Source organism: Gopherus evgoodei, chromosome 16 (genome assembly GCF_007399415.2).
Source record: "Gopherus evgoodei ecotype Sinaloan lineage chromosome 16, rGopEvg1_v1.p, whole genome shotgun sequence".
Classification (NCBI taxonomy): Eukaryota; Metazoa; Chordata; order Testudines; family Testudinidae; genus Gopherus; species Gopherus evgoodei.
In genome coordinates this window covers 18352204-18375891 of record NC_044337.1, presented here as the reverse complement: position 1 = coordinate 18375891, position 23688 = coordinate 18352204, and the positions used below count along the sequence as shown (strand labels likewise).

At 46.9% G+C, this 23688-nt stretch overlaps 1 protein-coding gene across 2 annotated transcripts in view; it reads right to left on the bottom strand.

Moving 5' to 3' along the window:
• RXRA (retinoid X receptor alpha) overlaps nucleotides 1–23688 on the bottom strand; it is a 222564-nt gene that overhangs the window by 26284 nt on the left and 172592 nt on the right. The window contains exons 5-6 of one of the 2 annotated variants that reach the window (XM_030535897.1): nucleotides 15910–15966; nucleotides 5689–5858 (exon numbers count right to left, since the gene is read on the bottom strand). In XM_030535897.1, coding sequence (XP_030391757.1) covers nucleotides 5689–5858; nucleotides 15910–15966 — 227 coding nt within the window. The remainder of the gene's footprint in view (nucleotides 1–5688; nucleotides 5859–15909; nucleotides 15967–23688) is intronic. The other variant, XM_030535898.1, reaches the window with a different exon arrangement.

Here is a 23688-nt window from a genome sequence, read left to right as displayed (position 1 = left end):
TGATAGGACACTATGTATCTGCACTAAAAAGGCACCAGTCATGGCCTGATGGGGAACCACTGGGTATTAGTTTGCCTGCACTGGGGCATGCATTAAAACTAGTATTCTACAAGAATTCCATACCCCAGCAAAGGCCATTGCATTTTGCTTTGCTTTTGAGTAGGTTACCGGGATCCAGAAGTAACAGGCCTCCCAAAAAGAGCTGCGAGTGAGTTACCGGCGAGGCCTCACTGCCTTGACATGGCATTGGTGATTCTTTTAAAGCAGTGCGGTTTATACTCAGAGTTCAGGGCTCTGCTTAAAATTCCTCAGAGGGGTCCACTGCTGGAGGGATCAGGCCTTCGGAGACAAAAGCGAGTGTCAGCAAGGCCAAGATTCTACTCAGTGCATGCTACAGGTGACAGAGAGAAGACATAGGCCCATCACAGACTGATAACCCATCCAATGTGCTTTCATTATACCTCTGATCTCTGTTCTGGGAACAGCTATGGCAGTCACTGGCCTCATTTTAATCACTGCAGCATGAGAAGCAGCTAAGGTTATAGCAGCAGGCCCGCCTCCAAAAAGCAAGCCACTTAGAGTCTTTGGAATCTTCCTCGCTCATGGCAAGCAATTCCCAGGCCTTGCAGTAAATGGTACGGGCAAAGCACCAGCGCGTGGCAGAATTAAAGGACAGTCGGGCACCTGATCTGCTGGAGAAAGAGGAACTTGGAAGCATCTTCCAGAAAACCCTCACTCAAAACCTTCCCTTCAAATGCCAAATAAGAGCTACTGGGGATAAAGCCGATCACAGTTACACGCGTTCCCTTTCAGTGCCTGGGGGCCATCCGAGGAGAGAGTTAGACTGCAGAAGCCCTAGGCACAGGGTTGTCAGCTGATAGGAATGGAAAGGCAGTGACACAAGGGGATAGCAGTGGATAGACCGAATTCCTCCTTTTCGTGCTGCTGAGTTATAGGAGTCAGTGGAGAGACCTTAATGCTCGCCTCTAATCGCCAAGCTGCAGGAGGTGATCAGCTACCTACAGTGGGGACAGAGCGCTGCTCCAAGAACACCTGGCATGAAGGTGCTGTGGGTGCAGACCTCAAGAGATGCCCCAGGATGAACTTATCCCCATGCTGCTCAGTGTCACAGGAGGGTTTTGCAACACACGCCACCGGAAACCGAGACCGTTTAAAACTGGGAGCTATGTGAAATGACAAAAACTTCTCAGTGTCACGATTAGCAGCTACCCACCATCGCTAAATAGCCACCCTTCGGTGCGATCGCTCTCCAAGCAGGTGTTTTAAGGTGGCCGTTTAAACCCTAACTCTCAGAGCTTGCATGCAACGGACAGGTCTGAGCATTTTTGTGGGCAGGTCTCTTGTCGATCCCTGAAGCATTAGAGCCCTTCCACTCGGGAGAGGCAAGAGGAACATGGGACAGGTGGCTCAGATCAAGGTAGCATTTTGTTACAGCTAGTACTTCCCTCTTCTATCCTACTGTATCCTGCCACCCAGGGGGCTCAGAACTGCTGCAGTATCTCCTTTGCAGCAAACGTTCAGGTCCAACAATGGTCTGGCCCACCTGAGCAGAGACAGGCCACACCTGCTCTGATTTCCCTCTCAGTCCCTGGGAAACCCACAGTGGCCTCTCCCCAACATGCCCCTGCCAGCTAAGGCCTTAGACCTACACAGAGCCCTGCTCTACCATGGGTCTCACTTGTCTGCCCACATTCAGCCTGAGCCACTCACGGTTGCCTCATGATGGATCATTTGGGCTCTGGTGCTGGTAGGCCATGCATGGAGCAAATTCCCTTATTCTCCTCCCCTGCTGTCTGCTTGGAGAGTGATGCTGAGGTCCCCCCTCCTAGATTTCCCGGTCTACATAGGATTGGGCAGTTCCTGGAGATTACAGAGCCTCACAGACCTGGGGAGAGGATTGTCACAGCCTGAGCAAGGATTGCAGGCACGGTCTACGGTGGGAAGGATCTGGTTATAGGCAGGGAAGCTGTAACCAGGGAAGCTGTAACCAGGGAAGGCCCTGTTCATACAGGGCCTTGTTTTCGCCAGCCCACTCTGGCACAGCCTGAGAGAAAGTCCCTGGAATCGCAGCTGATTCCATCCTCCCAGAGAATTCCATGCGGCAGCGCTGGGAGCAGATGCATCAGGCTGTGGGGGCTTCAACACAAGGACCCAACACACTGAGCTAACGGGAACCAGCTTGTATTTTACGCTGTATCTATTAGGTACTGAATTTGTCTGCCTTTCCATCATAACAGCTCTCCCGGGGGGAAGCAGACTCTCCTCTCTAGCCACTCTGTAGCCTCCTCACCGCTTAGCCACTGATCTCATACATCTGCTAAACCTGCTATAAATGTCACATCATTGACAGAAGCCGCTTGACAATAACAGGACATTTCAACAAGCCTCCCGCCTCTATTGAGATGCAGCACACATCCTTGTTCACTGTAATGTGTGCTGAATTATGCAGGAACCAGCTTTCAATTTGCTACAAGAGGCTAGGGGAGAGACAGTGCCAGATGAAGCCATTTATTTTAGCTCCCTCTCTGGGGTTTGTTTTCAAGTCGGCGCAACTCAGCCGACAACTCCCCCTGAGGTATTTCTAATCCTGATCACCGACACAGCCGTCTAGTATCGGAGGCACCGTCATTAATTGAGGCACAGATCTCCAGCTCCTCCCTGCGAGGAAGCCCCGACTGTTTGATAGGGATGGAGATGCTCTGCTGTTTATTTAGAACAGGATCGGAAGCCTGGCATCCAACACCCGGGTGGGTACAACTGAGCCCAGTGTTTGGTGCATCACTGAGCTATCCGATACAAGTCAGCAGCGCACACAGCAGTTCATATGCTGGTAGCTTCGTTTGTGATTCTCTGAGGTGCCACCAGACAGGGTATTCCCTCTCCCCCATCCTATGCTCAGTTCCTGTTGTTTTGTAGTGCTGCTGTGCACTGTGAAAGAGCCGCCATACCCTACCCCAGAAGTGGCTGCATTATTTCATGATTCTCATAGATATCCAGTAAAGCGTATCAGGGCCACTGGGAAAAATGCTACAGAACAATAAGCTATTACAACATATTATCACCGTCCCATTGTAGTGCTGGTGCAAAGAGCTCATGCGCTACTGAATGTCATGAAACATCATAGCTGTGCTTGGGGCTTCTCACACAAATAAAACGGGCACAGTTCCTTGTCCAGAAGAGCTAAGCACAATAAACTACGAGGGCAACTCAAAGTTTAGAGCGGAGAGATGGCATCTTGCTGAATGCTCTAGACAGATTAGCATGGCTTGAAGTAAACCAAAATAACTTTGACTTAGGACACGCTCCCCGCGCATCTTACAATTAAAAGCAGAGGTACCTCTGGGCTGAGAGATAAGCAGAGATTTTTGCCATCACCCAGCACCACCTCTTGAAGGAAGAGGCTTTAGGAATGGAAAAAGATCTGGGAGAAATAGTGCAATTAAATCTGGGGTAAAAATCTGCTTCATCATTGTGGATTTCTGGTTACAGAAGACAATGAGGAAGGCGTGGGCGAGAACATGTGGACTGACAAAAGACTATCTTAGTGGAAGATCAGACACATTCTGCAAACATCTCCCTTACTAAAGACCTGAAGGAATTATCAGCTAGTTTTTTAGCAGTATAGCAGACATGGTGCAAGTTGATTAAAAGACTCTGAATCTCCCCATCTATTGGATCTGAGCATAGTGGGCCTCAAACCACCAGTGGCACAGAAGGTATTCATTTAAATGCTGAGAGCAGGTGGTTCTTTACTGCATTCAGCTGTGCCAGGATCAGGGGCAGGCCAAGCTCACTGAGCATGAAGTTTTCCAAACCTACCCCACTCAGTTTGGGTGTGCACCACTAGCAGGAGGTCATGAATCTTTGGTTTTTTGACAGTTGAAACTTGGACTCTCTTCCCCAAGAGGAGAAATTAATTAAAAAACTAAACATGTTTCCCCAGCTGAAGGGCACCCTGTGTTCTCTATTAGGAAACAGAAGAACCTTGCTAGACTGGCTCAAGTAGATGGTTTTTATACAATGTATGTATATATTACTATATTTTTTCTTATAATCTCTGCTTTTTCTCCCCACCAATCTTAGCTACTTTCTGAGCTTTCACCCTCCACCCTATTTGATCCTGCAGTTTTTTATTCTCTTAAGTGGAGCATGAGCCCAGTGTCACTTGAGTCAGAGTCAAACTCTCAAATCCTTAACAAAATTAGGCAAAATGATTAACATCACATAGTACATAAACAGAACCCTCAGTGTTGCCAGCTCTCATGATTTCACCACAAACCTGACAATACTTGATGTGGTTCTTAATGCTCCAGATGCTAGACTCATGTTGGTACATGAAAAGCTCAGCTTTTCATATGATTTTGGGGGCCTGATACATAACTTTTGAATGTTTGGCATTGGGAGTAACATAACTACAATGTATTATGCAAAGATCTCTAATTTGTCACTCAGGTTAAATACTAATAATCAGAAACCACCCTGTGAGCTTTGCTGCATAGAGATATAAGAAATCTATACCTCCCACACCACTACCAGCAAGACTATGAACTGTTACAACCATTTGGACTTTATAAGGCCCTTATCCCCTCCCCCAAGGAAAAACTCATTCAGGTCAGATGCTCCCATTTTAAATGACAACTATTTCTCCCCTCCCTCCAACCAGTTGTTTCTACTTAAGAGACTTCCCAGTCCTCCAGCATCCCAGTGTTCCCCTGGTTAGAACCAAGGGGAGGGTTTTGGGGTGAAGTCACCAGCCACACCGAGCCTGATAAGCATTATAAATTTGCTCAAAGTGGGTGCTGACCTCCTCTAATGTGGCAGCTATTCTCAGAGGAGCAGGAGTTCATAGACTATAAGGCCAGAGTTGTTATAGCTGAGAACAGCCACCTAAATGAGAAAAAAAAATGCTCTTTACAAAACAGGGCTCTTTAATGGGAGCGGTGGGGCCACATGTGGGTTATTTATGGGGCATCTTCTGTTTAAAAAGGATTCCACTAGAGTCCTAACCTTTAGAAGGGGCTGAGCCACAACTCTGGATTCAAATACCTCACAACACTGAGCGGGTTTGAAGTCCAAACCCTCACCCATATATTCTTTATTTATTTATTTTACAATAGATCCAAACAATCCTCAAATTTGTGGTGTTTAAAAACCTACAGCTCAGTTTTCCCACTTCAATACTTTTGCACTTTAGTGATAATGGGTATGTTTATAGAGTTAAGTTGATTGCAAGTTTTTCAAGGCAAGGCTTTTACTCCACTGTTTATGTAATGACCAGCATAACAGGCTGTGTTCTCACAGTACAGATAATTTCTATACATCCCCCCAACTGCACCTCATCACTAGCACCTAAGCACTTCCCAGACATGCAATGGTTTTATCTTCACTGCACCTATAGGAGGAAGGAAGTGTTATTCCCATTTTATAGATGGGGAAACTGAGGCACAGAGCAATCAAACATCTTATCCAAGGCTGCACAGGGTGCAGAAGAGCTGGGACTAGAACTCGGCTTTCCTGAGATTTCCAAGGGCCCCCCTTTCCCTTAATCATGCTTGTCTGCATAGTCCTGCGGTGACAGCATTCAAGGCCTTACCACCTATTCGCTCTGTTGCATTCCCACAAACGGGATGGTGTCAGAGCACACGGGAAAGGGGCAGGCATCCTTACCGAGCTAGGAGTCAAGCCCATATTTGCCTCAATGTAGGTCTCTGTCTTTGGCTCCACTGCGAGTTCGGCTTCCAGGATCTTCTCCACGGGCATGTCCTCGTTGGCGCTACTTGTCGACTCCACCTCGTTCTCGTTTCGATCCTTCCCTCGCTGCCTCTCCTCCTGCACAGCTGCAGACACGAACAGGGAAGAAGGGAGGCATCATAAATCTATGGTTCTCAGCTCTGGGATGGGGAGTTAAAACACTGAGATTTGGGGAGCTGTGAGGATCGCTAGGCTTCAAAATCCAAAGGAATATTGACCTATGGTAGCATGAGCATCTGTTGTCATGCAGGAAGCCTTTGACTTAACCCTTTCACTGGCATGGCCAGTGGGGACTCAGGCCTCTGGAACCCAACTGAGGAACAAAGCAAGCATTAGTTGTGAGAGAAGTCGCCGTACAGTTCTCTTGGCCCAAGAAAAGAGCTGGACTGGGCACATGCATCTCTGCAGACAAGTTTGGGAGCAGAACCTAAAGAGATTTCTCCAGATTCCCCCTTCCCCCCCGCAAAAATTTGTCCTTGACCAGAGTTTGGGCTGCTGCAAAGAACCCTTCTCTTGGAAAGAAACTCTAAAAGGTTAAGGAACTTGCAGTAAAGAGCTAAGGAGGAAGCCAGACACAGGTGATGCAGCTGAAGGGAATGGATCAGTGCTGGGATAGGGAGAGAAAAGGGGGCTGCTGGGTGGCAGGATGGAGGAATCCCAAAGAAAAAAAGAAATAGTTCTTTTTAAATGTGAGTCCAGCTAGCCCAGCCATTTCTGGAGGCTGTCCAGGGTGAATTTCCAAAGAAGTGTCACAGGGTTTTTTAGCTGCTTGATTTCCACTGACGTTGATGGCTGCTACCAGGCCATTATTATTATTACAGTACCACCGAGAGGTCTCAGCTGAGATCAGGGCCCAGTCATGCTAGATGCTGTATGTGCACCAAGGAAGAGACAACCCCTGCCCATAGTTCTGAGTGTCTAAATAGACAAGACACACACACGAAGGAAGCATTATTATTCCCATTTTACTGCCAGGGCACTGAGTCAGGGAGAGAGAAAGCGACTTGTCCAAGCCTACACAGGAAGTCAGTAGCAGAACTAGGAATTGAGCCCCAGGCTCCTGAATCCCAGCACTTGTGCCTTCTCCTCAAGACAGTCCTTCTCCTCACTTGTGTCTTTGAAGATTCGATCCCTCGACACTGAAAGGCAGTTTCTTTCTGCACCTGAGTTCTTTCCATGTTGTCAAGGGCTTTGATGTCATGTGTTAAGACAAGCAAAACACTCAGCCTCTGAAACCCTCCCACCCATCCAGCTTGGCCCAGTCTCACCTGAATTCCATCCCCATCTTGTCATGTGTCTGCTCTACTTTGACCGTCCCGGTCCCAGTTTAGAACCTGGCATTAGAAGCGACAGTGAGTCAACAATATTTAAAAAATGATAGAAGGGCAAAAAAACCCATCCACTCCCTTGTGACATTTGGAGGGGGAAAGAAACCAAGTGAGAACTGAAGATTAAAAGCTGGCTGATCAGAACCAGCCCTGAGTCACACACAGACACTGAGGAAAGGGAATGCCTCCCGAGTTGTCCACACCACATCCAGGGAACGCAATAGATCTGGAAAGGAAACCCTTTAATGATATGGGAAAAGTCACTGCAAAAACCCTTGTTGTCCAGTCCTCCCTATCTGGCTGTCATCCCAAGACGCCAGCAGAAAAGTCCCCGAGAAGCCACCAGACCTCCCACAGATCTAGAAAGAAAGGCCTTTTGCAAGAAGACTACTAGGGAATGCAGAGTGTACCAACCCTTCCTCCCCTCTGAGGCCGTAACACGTGGCCCTATCTACCAGCATGAGGAGACGGAGGGGATAACTGCAATATGCATTCCCAGTGTGCTGCCCGGAGGTAACGGCCCAGTCCCATATTCTCTGTCTCCAGAAAGCTGGCTTCCCCCCTCCACCTTGCTTGGTACATAACATGTTAATTATCCAGGATAACATACGATGCCACATACTTTACTGAAAGATGCTGCTTCTCTTGAGAGTGGCATGGCCTAGGCATCTACATTCAGATCTGGGAGACAGGATCCTCCTGTGTTCTGGTTCTTACTCTGATACTGATTGCCTCTGGGACCAAGGGCTTAGCACTTAACCTTTCTGCCTCAGTTCCCCAAATCTATGTCACGCGGATAATCTTACCTATCTCACAAGGATGTCAGGACCACGACTTAGCTAGAGTCTGAAAAAGGGCTCTGAAGAGGAAAAATACTGTATAAGTGGGTTATTATTGATTATTATTATTCATGCCAGTCTCCATTTAAATGAAGCACACACCATTTCAATGGCAATAACCTAGGAAAGCAGCACATTATGTAGCTAATTGCATTATCTGATCTTTCCAAATACAAAATCAAGCTTTAGAAATGGAAAAGAGTCAATGAGTCATCTCATTCATCCACTCCCTAGTACAGAATTGTTTCCTGCATTCTACATTCTAGCCCATTCTAGTCCAGAACAACTCCAGCCATGGAGCGTCTATTGCTTGCCATGAAAAACAACCATCATTTCACCCAGTTATTTGCTCAGCATTGAAAGAAGCTCAATAATGCAGAGAAAACACTGTTAGCAGCTATCCTAATCCATTATCTCTTCGCTGGATGTGAAGCTGATTATGTGAGCTAATGGGAAGTAACAGGACACAGAGATTGTTCCATTGAAATCAGCACAGTACATAACACAATAAAGCTTTTAAATCAGATTATCAGGTAAACTGGCTCCATGCCACGTGCAAACATAAAATAACAAAAAATATGGGAAATTCAAACACATGCTAAAAGATTACACAATAGAATATGGCAATCGTGTTAGTCTTAAACTCATCCTCTATGCCTAGATCATGCAAATGCTTTTCAATTTTATTGTTAGCCTTCTGTCTTAAACTGTAGCGTAGTGTTGTTACTCTGCTGTTAAACAGCAATCACATTCCACCCCAGAGGTGGATGCACCTCTGTGGCAGGTAAAGTGATTCTTGTACATAGATATATATGTCACTACATATCTCTATAGTCTCTAAAATGCTTTGGGATCCTTTGAGCTAAAAGGTGCTGTGTAAAAATAAGTACTTAGTTTTGCAAACTGATCTAAAGTTTTGTACTGTGTTTGCTACATCTCTAAAGGCACAATGCAATATCTGCTAAATGGGGAGTCAGAACCTGATATTCTGCTGTTATAAAGCAGCATAGATCCCAATTGATCTTACATCAGCCCAGGATCTGGCCCTGGTCTGACTTGAATTTTTCTATAGGCTGACATTAGCCCCTCAATCTCCCTGTTACTGGGGGATGGAGGTGCCTCTCTCTCTCAACTGTCATACGCCTAGAACTTAATTGCTCATAATGTCAACCTTTCATTCAATCTCACAGATGCGGCCCCCTTCACTGGAACTCCTTTGGGCATGTTACGGGAGACAAATTGGCTACAAATGACGCTGAGCAAGCCAAAAACCCAATTTAAAAACTTACGGCAGAGGCAGCCCTGAGCAAATGGGATTTTAACAATGACTTCAGCTCCAAAGATCTAATATACAATAGCAGCGAGTTTCGAAGAAAGAGTGCAGACAACGAGTCCTTGCTCTGAAAGTAACAATTACCAAGGGAACAGGCTAAATTCTCCCTCATCAGAAGTTTTTACATTGACTGGAAGTCATTCTAAATAAACACACTGGTTCAACCACAGGTTATTGGACCCAATCAGAGTGTCACTGGGTGACACTCTATGACCTCAAGAGGTCTGACTGGATGATCACAATGGTCCCTTCTGACCGTAGATCTATGAATCCTGATCCAAAGGAAACCCACTGAAATGCCCTCAGGTATGAGAAGCTGTCTGTGGGTATGGAGAGAGCAGATCTTACAGAACATGATGGGACAGGGAGACACGTGAACAGGTTTCACTAGTGAAAAAAGTGAATCTGGCTGATGGTATACGTGATAGACAACAGATGGAACAGACACAAAGAAGCCAGAGAGAGAGAATGTATAAGTATTGTTGTTATTACTGATCACTGCTGAAAAGCACTACACCAAAAAGTTTGTTCCACAGGCAGTCTGTGCTTGTGGCTGGTGGAAAGCCGACTCTCAATTCTGCTCAACCCAAGTCTAAACCCTTGAGGCAGACTTGCTCCAGCCCGGCAGGTCAAGACAATACCACCTGGTTAGTAGAAGCAGGTAGCACATTGTCACCAAGTGCCCCAGGTCCAAAATGAAAACAGAAACCCTGTAGTAAATTCCCAGTGAGGCAGCTTGCTGACTCTCCGGTTCAGAGCTTCCATGGTCGCAAGGCATGATGGGATAGCATAATCTGTTTCGTGGTCTATTTTAAAGAGCGGGAGATCCCCAATATCAGAATATCGTTTCCCCCCACTTCTTCTGACATGGGTACATCCTCCTCTCGCCTTTCCAACCACAGCTTCACACACACACCTCACTGCTTGTAAGCTCATCCTTCCATTCGCTCCTCTTACCAACCATGTGAAAACGAAAGGTCTGACAAGAATGAAAAGCGATAGCTACAATTTTCCATCATCACTGAATTCGACCTCTCTCCCCAGCGAGGACGAAAGGCATCACACATGTGGGTGCACATCTGGATGAAGTCACAAAGGAAAACTAGCACAATGGTCTCATTCCAGTCTTTAGTGGATTCATACCCATATCAGAAAGTTCTGCGCAATTAACAGTCTCCACTCAAGAGAGGCCCAGGGCTTGAATAACAAGCATCTGGATTCACCTCCAACGCGTTATTTTTTAGCCATTAGCATTGTCTATGTTACTAGGCAATTGAGAAACAAGTCTTGTTGGTAAATGTTTGGATTTATAGGAGATTTCTATCCCCACTATCACATAGATTCATAGATTCTAGGACTGGAAGGGACATCGAGAGCAGGGGCGGCTCCAGGCCCCAGCAAGCCAAGCGCATGCTTGGGGCGGCATGCCACGGGGGCCGCTCTGCCAGTCGCCAGGAGGGCGGCAGGCAGGCAGCCTTTGGCAGCATGCCTGCGGAGGGTCCGCTGGTCCCGTGGCTTCGGTGGACCTCCCGCAGGCATGCCTGCAGAGGGTCTGCTGGTCCCGCAGCTTTGGTGGAGCTACGGGACCAGCGGACCCTCCGCAGGCATGCCTGTGGGAGGTCCACCAGAGCCACGGGACTGGCAGAGTGCCCCCTGTGGCATGTCGCCGTGCTTGGGGCAGAAAAATGTCTAGAGCAGCCCCTGATTGAGAGGTCATCGAGTCCAGTCCCCTGCCCTCATGGCAGGACCAAATACTGTCTTGACCATCCCTGATAGACATTTATCTAACCTACTCTTAAATATCTCCAGAGATGGAGATTCCACAACCTCCCTGGGCAGTTTATTCCAGTGTTTAACTACCCTGACAGTTAGGAACTTTTTCCTAATGTCCAACTTAAACCTCCCTTGCTGCAGTTTAAGCCCATTGCTTCTTGTTCTTTCGTTAGAAGCTAAGATGAACAAATTTTCTCCCTCCTCTGATGACACCCTTTTTGATACCTGAAAACTGTTATCATGTCTCCTCTCAGTCTTCTCTTTTCCAAACTAAACAAACCCAATTCTTTCAGCCTTCCTTCGTAGGTCATGTTCTCTAGACCTTTAATCATTCTTGTTGCTCTTCTCTGGACCCTCTCCAATTTCTCCATATCTTTTTTGAAATGCGGTGCCCAGAACTGGACACAATACTCCAGTTGAAGCCTAACCAGTGCAGAGTAGAGTGGAAGAATGACTTCTTCTGTCTTGCTCACAACACACCTGTTAATGCATCCCAGAATAATGTTTGCTTTTTTTGCAACAGCATCACATTGTTGACTCATATTTAGCTTGTGGTCCACTATAACCCCTAGATCCCTTTCCGCCATACTCCTTCCTAGACAGTCTCTTCCCATTCTGTATGAGTGAAATTGATTGTTCATTCCTCAGGGGAGCACTTTGCATTTGTCTTTTTTAAACTTCATCCGGTTTACCTCAGACCATTTCTCCAATTTGTCCAGATCATTTTGAATTATGACCCTGTCCTCCAGAGCAGTTGCAATCCCTCCCAGTTTGGTATCATCTGCAAACTTAATAGCATACTTTCTATGCTAATACCTAAGTCGTTGATGAAGATATTGAACAGAGCAGGTCCCAAAACAGACCCCTGCGGAACCCCACTTGTTATACCTTTCCAGCAGGATTGGGAACCATTAATCACTACTCTCTGAGTACGGTTATCCAGCCAGTTATGCACCTACCTTATAGTAGCCCCATCTGAGTTGTATTTGCCTAGTTTATTGATAAGAATCTCATGCGAGACTGTATCAAATGCCTTACTAAAGTCTAGGTATACCACATCCACCGCTTCTCCCTTATCCACAAGACTCATTATCCTATCAAAGAAAGCTATCAGATTGGTTTGACATGATTTGGTTCTTTACAAATCCATGCTGGCTATTCCCTATCACCTTACCACCTTCCAAGTGTTTGCAGATGATTTCCTTAATTACTTGCTCCATTATCTTCCCTGGCACAGAAGTTAAACTAACTGGTTGTTTTAATTTCCCTTTTTATAGATGGGCAGTATATTTGCCCTTTTCCAGTCTTCTGGAATCTCTCCCATGAATTCTGATGGGCCACAGAATGCAGAACCGTGATGCCACAGGTATGATACATGCTGAACATGCAGGGGGAGGAGGCAGTAACATACAAGAATCAGGAGATTAGATGATTTAACAAGGAAGTAATGGGCCTGAAACTAGGAAAGTGAAAACTTATCTTAGACATTCAAGAAAATATTCTGATGTGGGGACACTTCAGGAAGGGGGTAACTCACTAAGAGAGATGACTCAGGAGACTAGAAAGAGCACTAGTGCTGGGGGAGGCCAGATCGTACAAGACTAGGCCAGAGCAGAAGGTGAGCTCTTTAGAAAGGGAGATTTGAGGCCACCTTCACTGCTACATTCAAGTGATGCAAAACAGCTGTCAACTTGGTTTCATCAGCTGCCAAAGCCAAGTTTGCAGTTGGGTCCCATCAGCAGAGCAGTGCAAAGCAGATGGAACATAGTAAATTTACCCCCCTGTTTTCATGCAAGTGTCCCACGGGGGGACACCACATGCTGAAGAGATGGGATCTGCAAACACAAAGTGGTGGTTGGAGCTTGAATGGTTTTCAAAGATGCTTGCGAAAGCAGTGATTGCTCTGGAAAGATTTGAGATTGTGTGTCGGTGCTGGATTTCACATCTCATGCACGTGGCACCCCTGCGGGGCGGACGGAATGAATCAGGAGCCACGCCATCCTAAACATGAGGCAAGGTTTTACTCGTAACCAGATTGATACATGGCCTGGGTTCTCCCCTCCACGTACACATTCGCTCCCATCACCAGGACACTCAGAAAAACGAGACAATCAAATCACAGCACATGTACCTCCCCTCCAGTCCTATGCACCATCTGCAGCTGTTAGTTTCACAGCAGCGCACTTCCAGAGGAGGAATCTTTGCAGCAGAAGCTGCTCCTGAGTCCCAGATTCGGAAGCCAACTTTCTTGTAAGGCCTCAAAGCATCAGGACTTCACAGCAGCAGCCACAGCAGAGGGCTGAAGCTCAAATTGGACAGCCCCTTAACAACCATTCCAGCCCCATCTCTGTGGCCACAGAAGGCCCCATTCTAGCAGAATCTGTGCAGTTCTCATGCAGAGAGGAATTGTGCATGGCACAGAACACTGCTCCCTGCAAGCCCCTGCCTTGTATGGCAGCATGCAGTTGTTGCAGGGGGCAGGGCATGGCGGCGGTGGGATCTGCAGTCGTGCAGCTCTGCCCATGCTCTCCCCCACATAGTTGGCTTCAGAGCTGCAGCAGACACTCCTTACCCTGCAAGTGAGTTGGGCAATTCCTCTCACTTTCCCACATCCTGCAGCACTGCCTGGCCCCTCAGGCTCTGTGCTGGGCTCAGGGCATGCTTCAAAGGAGCAGTCCCGCAGCTCTGGAACCTTGCAGTGCCTCACCGTGGGTGAAAGGCAGATGTGCGCTGAGCTACAAAGCGGCGACTGGCCTACTCTGTCATAGCTGCACAGGGAATAATTAGCTCATCCTCCCAGGCTGTGTTATTGACTGGAGAGCTATTCTCTATTGATTCTGCACTGGATGTTAAAGACCCATGTGGCCTGTACGAGCACGTGTTAGCAAGTGATAGTCCTGAGCCCCAAGTACGGAAATCAGTTAAGGACGCTCGTTAGAAATGCCGCAGGGTCCATTTTTTTTAGGTCAGCATTGCCAGCAAAAACAAACAGAACCAATCAAAGCAGACTTGTCTGCAGTGTGAAGGGGACGGAGCTGATTAAACCTGGGCGCTCGTGCCCCAGTGACCCAAAGGACACTCTTCATACCATCACTGTTCTGAATGTCTGGAGGAGACCAGGCAATGGGCTGCTATTTGCAGACAGGCCAGGGGTGTTGCTATTTTCCTCTCACCGATGCATTTTTAACTAGCGTTGAGAACATGCTCTGCTGCACATAGGTCACAGCAGGGAGATGACAGAGCAGCAAGTACTCGGCAGCTCCCTGAGTGGTGTTCTGTGTGGAGCAGAGCCTATGTCCCTCAGATCTTTTGTGAATGAACGTAGTGCGGATGCAAGGTGAGGCCTAATTGACAACTGGGTTTGGTGGGCGGAGTCTACAAGAACAAAAGGCCCGCCCCCTCAATAGAGGGAGGGGCCACAGAAACCAGTTATCAACGCAAAGAATGAACAAACGGCAATGGAAGGCAGGGTCAAAGGAAGGAACCAGGAGGCAACCCCGAGCAAAAAAGGCCAGACCACGGCTGCTGTTGCAAGGAGGCTGAGGACTCAGTGGATGCTTCCCTGGGGATCCCTGCTTGGACGCATGCATGGACAAGAGACTGGACTGCCAGGGGCTGGATCAACAGTCCTGTCAGCCAAAGTCCTCAGTTTATCCACTCTAATGGGCAGAGCAGACCTCCCAACACCGCCTCAGTCCTGACCTGCAGGGACCACCTCTGCGGACGGGAGATAAGCTCTGTCTCCACGACCCATTTGTATCGTGGCTTCTCAGCCGAGACTGCCAACGGCTGAGCTACTGGCAGCCAGGATATCTGTGATGCGTAGGCTCTGCGCTGAGGCCCGCAAATGCATCTCACACAGGCTGCCAACAGCCGCCAGACAGAGGACGACTTTTAGACCCTGCCACAGAGATCTGCGCTGTTTTGTAGGTTTGGTGGTTGTTTTTTAAGACAAAAATGATCATCCCTGACAATAAAGAGGATCCTGTATCTCTAGATGTGCCCTGGCGAAGACAAATTACAGCTGTAAAATGATTACCAGTTACACAAGCGTGCAGCGTTGCTGCAGCCAGGTGGGTCCCAGGATATTAGAGAGACGAAGTGGGTGAGGTAATAAGTCTGTGGTTCAGAAGTTCAAGGAGAAGGTGAGAGGCAGAGAGAGGGAGAAACAGAATTTGCACTTTGCAAGGAGCAAGCAAACCTGATGATGGGACTGAGTTTAACCCTTCGGTCTCAGGTTTCCTTAATGCAGACACCTCTTTTCCACTCCTTGCCTCCTTTTCCCTCTCCATCCTGGAACCCCAAGCTCTTTCCAGCGGGGATCTCTACAGTATTTTATCTGCTGCTAGTCAGCCGCGAGCGAGAATACTTCCCTCTCCCTCCCGTGCTTGGAGAAACCTAACCACAGCTGAACCTCGTCCACAGGAGAGCCATGTTCTAAACGAAATGCCGGTGTTTGGAAAGAGGAGGGGTCCGTTTGTTTTTTTAGGTGCAGAGAACGCAATGGGGTGGATTGAGCTGGGGGGGAATAGGAGGTAGCTGGAAGGGAAAGCTGAGGGTACAGCTGGATTGGCTAGTTTTGGGATTCAAGCAAACGGACTGCTTATTATCATGCAATCTGGGAGAAGGGTGTCTTTAGTGGCTGTCAGGGAAGCTCTAGTCATGTAGACTTGGGACCCTGTTGCTGAATCTATTCCCTACTCCCACCTGGTCTAGGGGCTAATCACGGGGGAAAGGCACTGCCAGCTGACATAGAGCAGTTTGCAATTAGATGTTGGCGGTGGCTGCTTTAACTCCAGATATATAGATATAGAAACTTGGTAGCTGCATGGCAGCTTGTCTGGTAATATTGAAATGGGAATACCTTGTTCTTCTTGGCTTCCCAGAAGTCTTGTGGGCCGGGATGGATGGTGCTCCATCCCTGTAACAGAATAAAATTTAGAAACAAAAATCATTATATCGTTTGGTGGTCGCTGCTTTTTTTTTTTTTTTAAATGCTGGTTTCATCTTTCCTTTGTTTACACATAGTTGCAAAGTTTGGCTTGTCATTTCAAAAAAGGGTCCCTCTCTACAAGGGGCGGGAGGGCGTTCCCTCCACAGGACACTATGCAATGATGTTAAGGGATCACTGTCTCAAAGTGTGTCAGTTGTGCAGGGAAGGCCTGATGAGATTGTAAACCTACTGTCCTCTCTCCTAGGAATGTGACTCTCTTAAGGAGGGAAAGGGCCTGAGTGGCCTGGATCCTAGCACTTCTCAGTGTTTTCTCAATGCAGTTGGAGGATGCCTCTATCCCAGCACACTGTGCAACTTCTGTACATCTCGATAAAAGAATAGTGTGAGAACCAAAACTCTGGGTCAGAACACCACTGATCCCAGCTTCAGATTTTGTGGCTAGTCCGGTCTCTATGATGGGGCTGAAACAAACCTTAGAGGTGAATCCTGCTGAACCTGGGGAGGGTTTGGATTCTGATACAGATGTTGCATTTCGGGCCCTTCTACTGTACACAGCACATCCGGCTCACACCCTGGGTAAGACACAGAGCGATCCTTCATGGTTTTTCAGGGTACAGTAGCAACAACCCAACATCCCAAGGGAATGCCACAGCGCAGCAGCATGTCACTAGGCAGCACAACTGGAACGGGAATCATGTGGGGAAATGCAACAATACTGCATAGCAAACTGGGAAAAGAATTCTCAGCTCCAGAGGGGCTCTCTCTCCCCTACATCAATGTGCGAGGTGCAAGATAAGACAGTGTGGTTCAGTGCACTGGGCCTCGACTGGAATTCAGGAAACCTGGGTTCTGTTCTGGACTCTAACCTGCTGTGTGAAGTTGGCCAAGTTATTTCCCCTTTCTGGTCCTCGACTTCCCCCTCCCACTAGTCTGTCTTTCCTGTTTAGATTGTAAATTCTCAGGGTCAAAGACTATCTAGTGCTGTGTACTGATCCACTAGGAATCTGATCTCAGTTGGCCCTTCTAGCCTTTACTGTAATAACAATAGTAATAATGAGCAAGGGGCTGCAGATCACGCCTTTTCCACTCTGCACAGAGCTACTGCTGATCAGAGCGGGGAAGGACTCAACCAGCCAAGCTGGGTCTGGAATCAGCAGATACCCCGTTTCGCGTCCCTCAAGACCAGGAACCCCATCTCATGAAAGGAGCCTTTTATTACACAGCACCAGCAGCATACTTTTGAGTATATTGATGCCCTATGAATCAGGTGTGTGACTGAGAACTGGGAATTCTTTCAGTTTTAATATCCTTCCGTCAGGGGACACTGTATCATAAGAACATGAGAATGGCCATACTGGGTCAGATCAAAGGTCCATCTAGCCCAGTATCCTGTCTTCCGGCAGTGGCGAATGCCAGGTATCCCAGAGGGGATAACAAAACAGGGAATCATGAGGTGATCCATCCTCTGCCATCCATTCCCAGCTTCTGGCAGACAGAGGCTAGGGACACCATCCCTGCCCATCCTGGCTAATAGCCATTGATGGACCTATCCTCCATGAATTTATCTAGTTCTTTTTTGAACTCTGTTATAGTCTTGGCCTTCACAACATCCTCCTGCAAGGAGTTCCACAGGTTGACTGTGTGTTGTGTGAAAAAATACTTCCTTTTGTTTGTTTTAAACCTGCTGCCTATTAATGTCATCTGGTGACCCCACGTTCTTATGTTATGTTATCCTGGCTTTGTTGATTTAGTGTGGCTTTTCCATCTCTAATTAGGGTTAATCTGGGATTTGATTCAAATATATTTATTAAATGATTCTTTATTCAAAGTCAAAGTTCTACCCCAGAGTGGTACAAAACAAAGTAGCTGTCATTAATAAAGCTGGCTGGAGAAACGTCAATGGAACCATATTCCATTGGAATATGCAATTCTGTCTAAATCAAAATTTTTCACAAAATCAGGTTAATTTTGTCAGAATTTCATTTAAGAAGAAAACTGGGGGAGGGAGGGAAAGTTCCAACACAGTCAAAACAGTCCGCTGTGACATTTTTGGAACAAAATCTTTTGATTTTTCATTTAGAAAAGACTTTAAAAAAAATGTAAAGTCAAAATCAACTTAAAACATGTCAATCAACCCGAAACAATTTTTCTTCTCAGAATTTTCTTTGCAGAGAATATGGAAATATTCAGTTTTTGCTCCAATTCAGAACAATATCAGATTTGGAAATCTCAAAATCCTTTGCAAAATAAAACTTCCATCCTCCACACAGTGCTAGTCATTAGACACAAGAGAGAACTTTTTATGAGATTTCCTCTGACCTACAAGTACAAAGTCTACCAAGATCTTTACAGAGTATTTTTTGCAGCCATCTCTTTAGCCCATGTGATTTGGTCTGGTTTTGTTCTTAAGCAGCCAGTGAGAAACAAGGAAACAGAATAAAAGGTGGCTTCTAGGAAGATTCAGGAAAAAATAACCCCCAGTCACTACCATAATACTTCTCTTGAAAAAGAAAAGGAAGATTTTAGCCCTCGTGGTTGCAGAGAAAAGCTTGAAAATGTGATCCCTACAGGCTCAAAAACGAAAAGGCAAATGACCAGAGCGCCAAAGGTATTATTAATAATAATCATGATTTTTAACCCCAATCTCAGTATTTGTGGAGCCTGACTCATGATTTTTCAGCACTTTTGTTTGACAATATTGCACCAAAGAGCTAAGGTGTCTTCTAAAGAGCTGACGTATCTTCTGAGGTTGGGACTGAAGATGCCTAAACCACTAGGACATAAGGTGCTCTGCCAGTGGAGTGAGCTCCCTCCACTCTTATACCCTTCTCTTTGCCTGTGCCTTGCCCTCTGAACTGGGAAGGGGCTGGATAACCAATTCCCAGACAAGTCTCCCTCTTAGTCAGTACTCTGAAATGAAACCTTAATGGTTCCCATCATCAGACCCATCAGTGCCTGATACTCTTTAATGGGGGTGCACGCTAAGCACCCAGCTCAGCAACTCACCCAGTCTCTCATCTGTATTAACCCATCCTCTGAAAGGACTGTCCTGTTTCTGCTCAGTGAAGTCTGACAGGTGCCTCTAAGCCAAAATGCAGCCCAGAACCCAACACCTCCCCACTCAACTGCATCAGCTGCAGTTGTATCCTGGGAGCTGAGAGCAAAGGGTCCTGGGGGTCTATGAAAGACGCGAAGATGTATGAGTGAGCAACAGGTGATATGCTGCTGGAATGGAGAAGGCCAACAGGGAGGGTCTCTGATGCTGGAAAGCAGTGATTTATGACTGACTTATCCACAAGTTTCCATGGGGACTGCAGTGCCGATTCAATTCCCCTTTGGATGAGGTACCCTAAGAATACATCTGATTAGGTCAGGCCTGAGACTGCTCCCCAGTTTGTGTAACCTACCCATTGGTATCAACAATCTTGCTTGAGAATTCAGGCTACAATGGGCTCAATCTTGGCTACTTTACCTGACTCCATGAGAAGCTTTGCTGTGCAACTACATTCATCTTTCCTTCACAGCCTTTTTGTCCATTTCAGTTTCAGGGGAGGAGCTCAGCAGGGAGGAAGATGTAACAGGCAAAGCCACTTCCAAGCAGGAGCTAGAAGATCTAGTCCCTTCCTGCCTGCACACACCATGAAGATCTCTCACAAATGTGGCACCACCCAACAGCAACATGTGTGATGTTCCGTTCCACCACGTGGACTTTGCATCCATGTCCCTGGGCACCGCGTCAAAGCCACGTGCCATTTGCAAAGCCAGATTCAACGTCCCAAAGGGCTTTTGTGTCCAAGAAGAATTTTAATGAGGGAAGCAATGGGGACAAAAGGAGACTGGATTTTCCACCAGCAGAGTTGCCAGAATGAAGCATTTTGAGAGCCTCCATTAGTGCTAATATTACAGCATTTGTTTGTTTATTCAGGAAAAGCAACAGGCTATGGCAGCTTGTAATTACCACTTATCCTGCACTAATACAGATAAGCACTTTTTTCCAAGAGAAAATGTGTACTTGTAGGAATAATAACATGGAAGGAGTGCTGCTATTTTCTCACGGTGCATTTTGCTCTCACCGAAAACTAATCTAATGGAATTGAAGCTTTTCATAGGATTCAGCACTCAATCCTGTTATGGGATGGGCATGATGTGAAAAGATAGCTAGATGAACAGAGAGATGAAGAGAATTTTTCTGTGGTAATGAAGTGCAATCTATTACGAAACAGATCTATTGTAGAGCAGGTCAGAGGGAAATGTTTTTATTTATATAGTACCATTAGCTGTGCATGGAGCTTTAGAGATATCTACAATCACAAGGACACGCTGATTTCAGTGGCAGTTAGGAACCTAATTATGCTTAAGGATCTGGGCCAAGGTCCCCGCCCACAGGGGAATAGAGTACTTCTGAGAAATTCTATTCCTGGATTCAGAACAGATTTTGGTAGTGCAGGGCAGCAGTCCAGTTGCTGCATAAAGTATTATCACACCCAGTGTTTAATCAACAATGGGGATTTTCATCTGGTTCTTCCCCCTCCTCAGCCTTTCCTTTCCCTCCTTTTCTTTTTCCCAAGCCCTTCTGTTTCACGCCATCTCTTCTAACCACTCGTGTCACTGCGTTGAGCTAGTTTCCAATCCCACTCGAACCCGTTATTGCTGTTGCTTTCCTAGCTGTGACCAAAGCCATGTGCTGCACTCTGGTATATGCACGGTGTATGAACGTGAGTTACTTACTTTCCAACCAGCCGTTCAGTGCAGGGGCACAGGAGCAGGGATGCCCTTCTTGATGCTTAAACCCTATCCCCATTCCGTGGTACGTTTCTTCTCCATCCACATTGCTCCTCCTCCTCTCTCAATGTGCTCTCATATTTTTTAGCCCAATTCCCACTTTCAGGCTGAATTAGTATCAGAACCATTACCAATTGCTTGGAAATACCCCAGGGAGATGCAATAGCTGCAGGTGCCACAGTTGAGCTACCACGGGACCTGGATATTTGTCTGTAAAATGTCTCTTCTCACTACCCCATCAATCTGCCCTATTTTGCAAGATGCTTTTTTTTAATAGCATGTGGCCCTCTGACCAGTGAGTGGAGAGGACACAACTGATTAGTGATCAAAGAATCATAACGCTCAGAGATGGAAAAGGCCTGCTGGGATTTTCCCCCCCAGCAGTATGTTCACCAACCCATGATCTAGTCCAGTGTTAAATGATGCAAGAGATGGGCCTAGCAAAGCTGTTCCTCAGTCCCTATTTTTAACACAGATGCCCACATGTTTTAAGAAATGGCTTTGAGAGCTCTTGACGAACAGCCTCCTGTTCCAGGGGGACTTCAATTTATCGCCAGTCAGCACTAAGGACAATCAGGCCACTGTCCTTTGGTATTCGCAGACCAAAATATTACAACTGCCCAAGCACCTCCAAGAAGTCTACCACCCATTGTGTGCAGGGACTGTTTTCCGGCAGACACCCTTGTGAGAATGGACTAGCCGTTGTTAAGGGACCTGGAGCAGAGTTTCAGCTGGTAAAGAGCCCAGAGGTTAATGTTACATCCAAACACTCAAGTTCAGAAAAAAGCTTTCCCAGCTTTGGTAAGTTCCAGGTCTCTTGCTCCCAAACCCGAGACAAGAACCAAGCATCAGTGGTCAATTCCCTCTCTACGCTACAGATTGTTTCCTGGACATGACATAACTGAACTGCACACATCCTGAACAAGTTTCTGATTGCTGATTGGCCGTGCCCACCCAGTCAATATGGTGAGCGAAGCAGCACAAGCTCTGCCCACCAGGCAGGGCTTAGGGTGCAGCACAGAATGCTGAGGGGGAGGAGGATGACCTGTTACTCATTGCCTTCAATAATGCATGCATAAAGCTAGCAACACCACATACAAAGGGAAGGGGAATGGAGTGGGGATGGTCCCTGCGCAGACCCGACCGTATCTGGCCATGGTGGTTTCGTTATCGTCTACCCGATTCTAACAGATGATTCCCCATAAGAAGCAGATAAAATGCAAGGTCCCGTACACTGGGGGAAAATCCCTCTCTGACCTCACATCTGGAGATTAGTTTAACCCCATAAACGTGAGCATGGATGGCCTCGGTTACACCTCAGGACTGGTGTCCAAGCGACTGTCTAATCCATTGTCTCTTTCAGCTCTCCCCAGAATCCTGATGCGACAGCACACAAACAGGAAGGCCACCCTGCTTCTCCTGCCCGGGAGAGTTTCCCTCACTCTTTCAGCAGGGCTGCCCCCTGGGATCAAAATGCCACTGAAGACAAACAGTCTCCATAGAAATTCTGCACGGCTGTGCTCTGCTGCCGGAACCGAGACATGCAGGGACAGAAAGCATGGGGGAATCTGGGGTGTTGGATTAGCCAGAGCCATTCATGCCAGGGATTACATACATCTCCATCCCATGGGCAAAAGGGCCTCAGTGGATGATCGATGGAATGCACATTTTCTCTCTTGTCTCTCCCTCTTGCCCTAGCGCTTCCTGATCCTCTCCTGCTACCATCCCAATCTCTCAACTATAGTTCTACTATAGAGATAAGGATCCACCGGGAGAGAAAATGAAAAAAGAAGACAATCCAGTGGTAAAGTGCATCCTTTCTGGACATTGCTATTACCAGCCTATCTTTGGTATTTACATAGCCCCATCGGCAGGACATCTCTGTGCCTCGCAATGTTTCTGTCCTCACAACATTCCTGTGAGGTATGAGTGCCCCCATATTACAGATTCTGGGATGCATTAACAGGTGTGTTGTAAACAAGACACGAGAAGTCATTCTTCCGCTTTACTCTGCGCTGGTTAGGCCTCAACTGGAGTATTGTGTCCAGTTCTGGGCACCGCATTTCAAGAAAGATGTGGAGAAATTGGAGAGGGTCCAGAGAAGAGCAACAAGAATGATTAAAGGTCTTGAGAACATGACCTATGAAGGAAGGCTGAAGGAATTGGGTTTGTTTAGTTTGGAAAAGAGAAGACTGAGAGGGGACCTGATAGCAGTTTTCAGGTATCTAAAAGGGTGTCATCAGGAGGAGGGAGAAAACTTGTTCACCTTGGCCTCCAATGGTAGAACAAGAAGCAATGGGCTTAAACTGCAGCAAGGGAGATTTAGGTTGGACGTTAGGAAAAAGTTCCTAACTGTCAGGGTAGTTAAACACTGGAATAGATTGCCTAGGGAAGTTGTGGAATCTCCATCGCTGGAGATATTTAAGAGTAGGTTAGATAAATGTCTATCAGGGATGGTCTAGACGGTATTTGGTCCTGCCATGAGGGCAGGGGACTGGACTCGATGACCTCTCGAGGTCCCTTCCAGTCCTAGAGTCTATGAGTCTATGAGATGGTAAAACTGAGGCACAGATTGACTGATTAACTGGCCCAAGGTCATACAGGAAGTTTGTGGTGAAGCAGAAAATGGAACACAGCTCTCCTGAGTCCCAGACTAGCACTGCAACCATTGGACCATCCAGCTCACTTCAGTATTTGTTTTATGTCCTCTCACAGCAACTGTGAGCCAGCAGAACTGGAAGTACCCAGCATGCCAGAGTACTAGTAGGAATAGACAGCGGCAAGGGCAGCATCCCCTCTCCTTTTGCAATACTTCCCCTCTCCTTGTGAGTCAATGTCCTTTGCTGGCATCCTCAGGGCACAGCCTCAGGAATATTTAGTTTCCTCTCTAGCCTTCTGTGAGAGGGT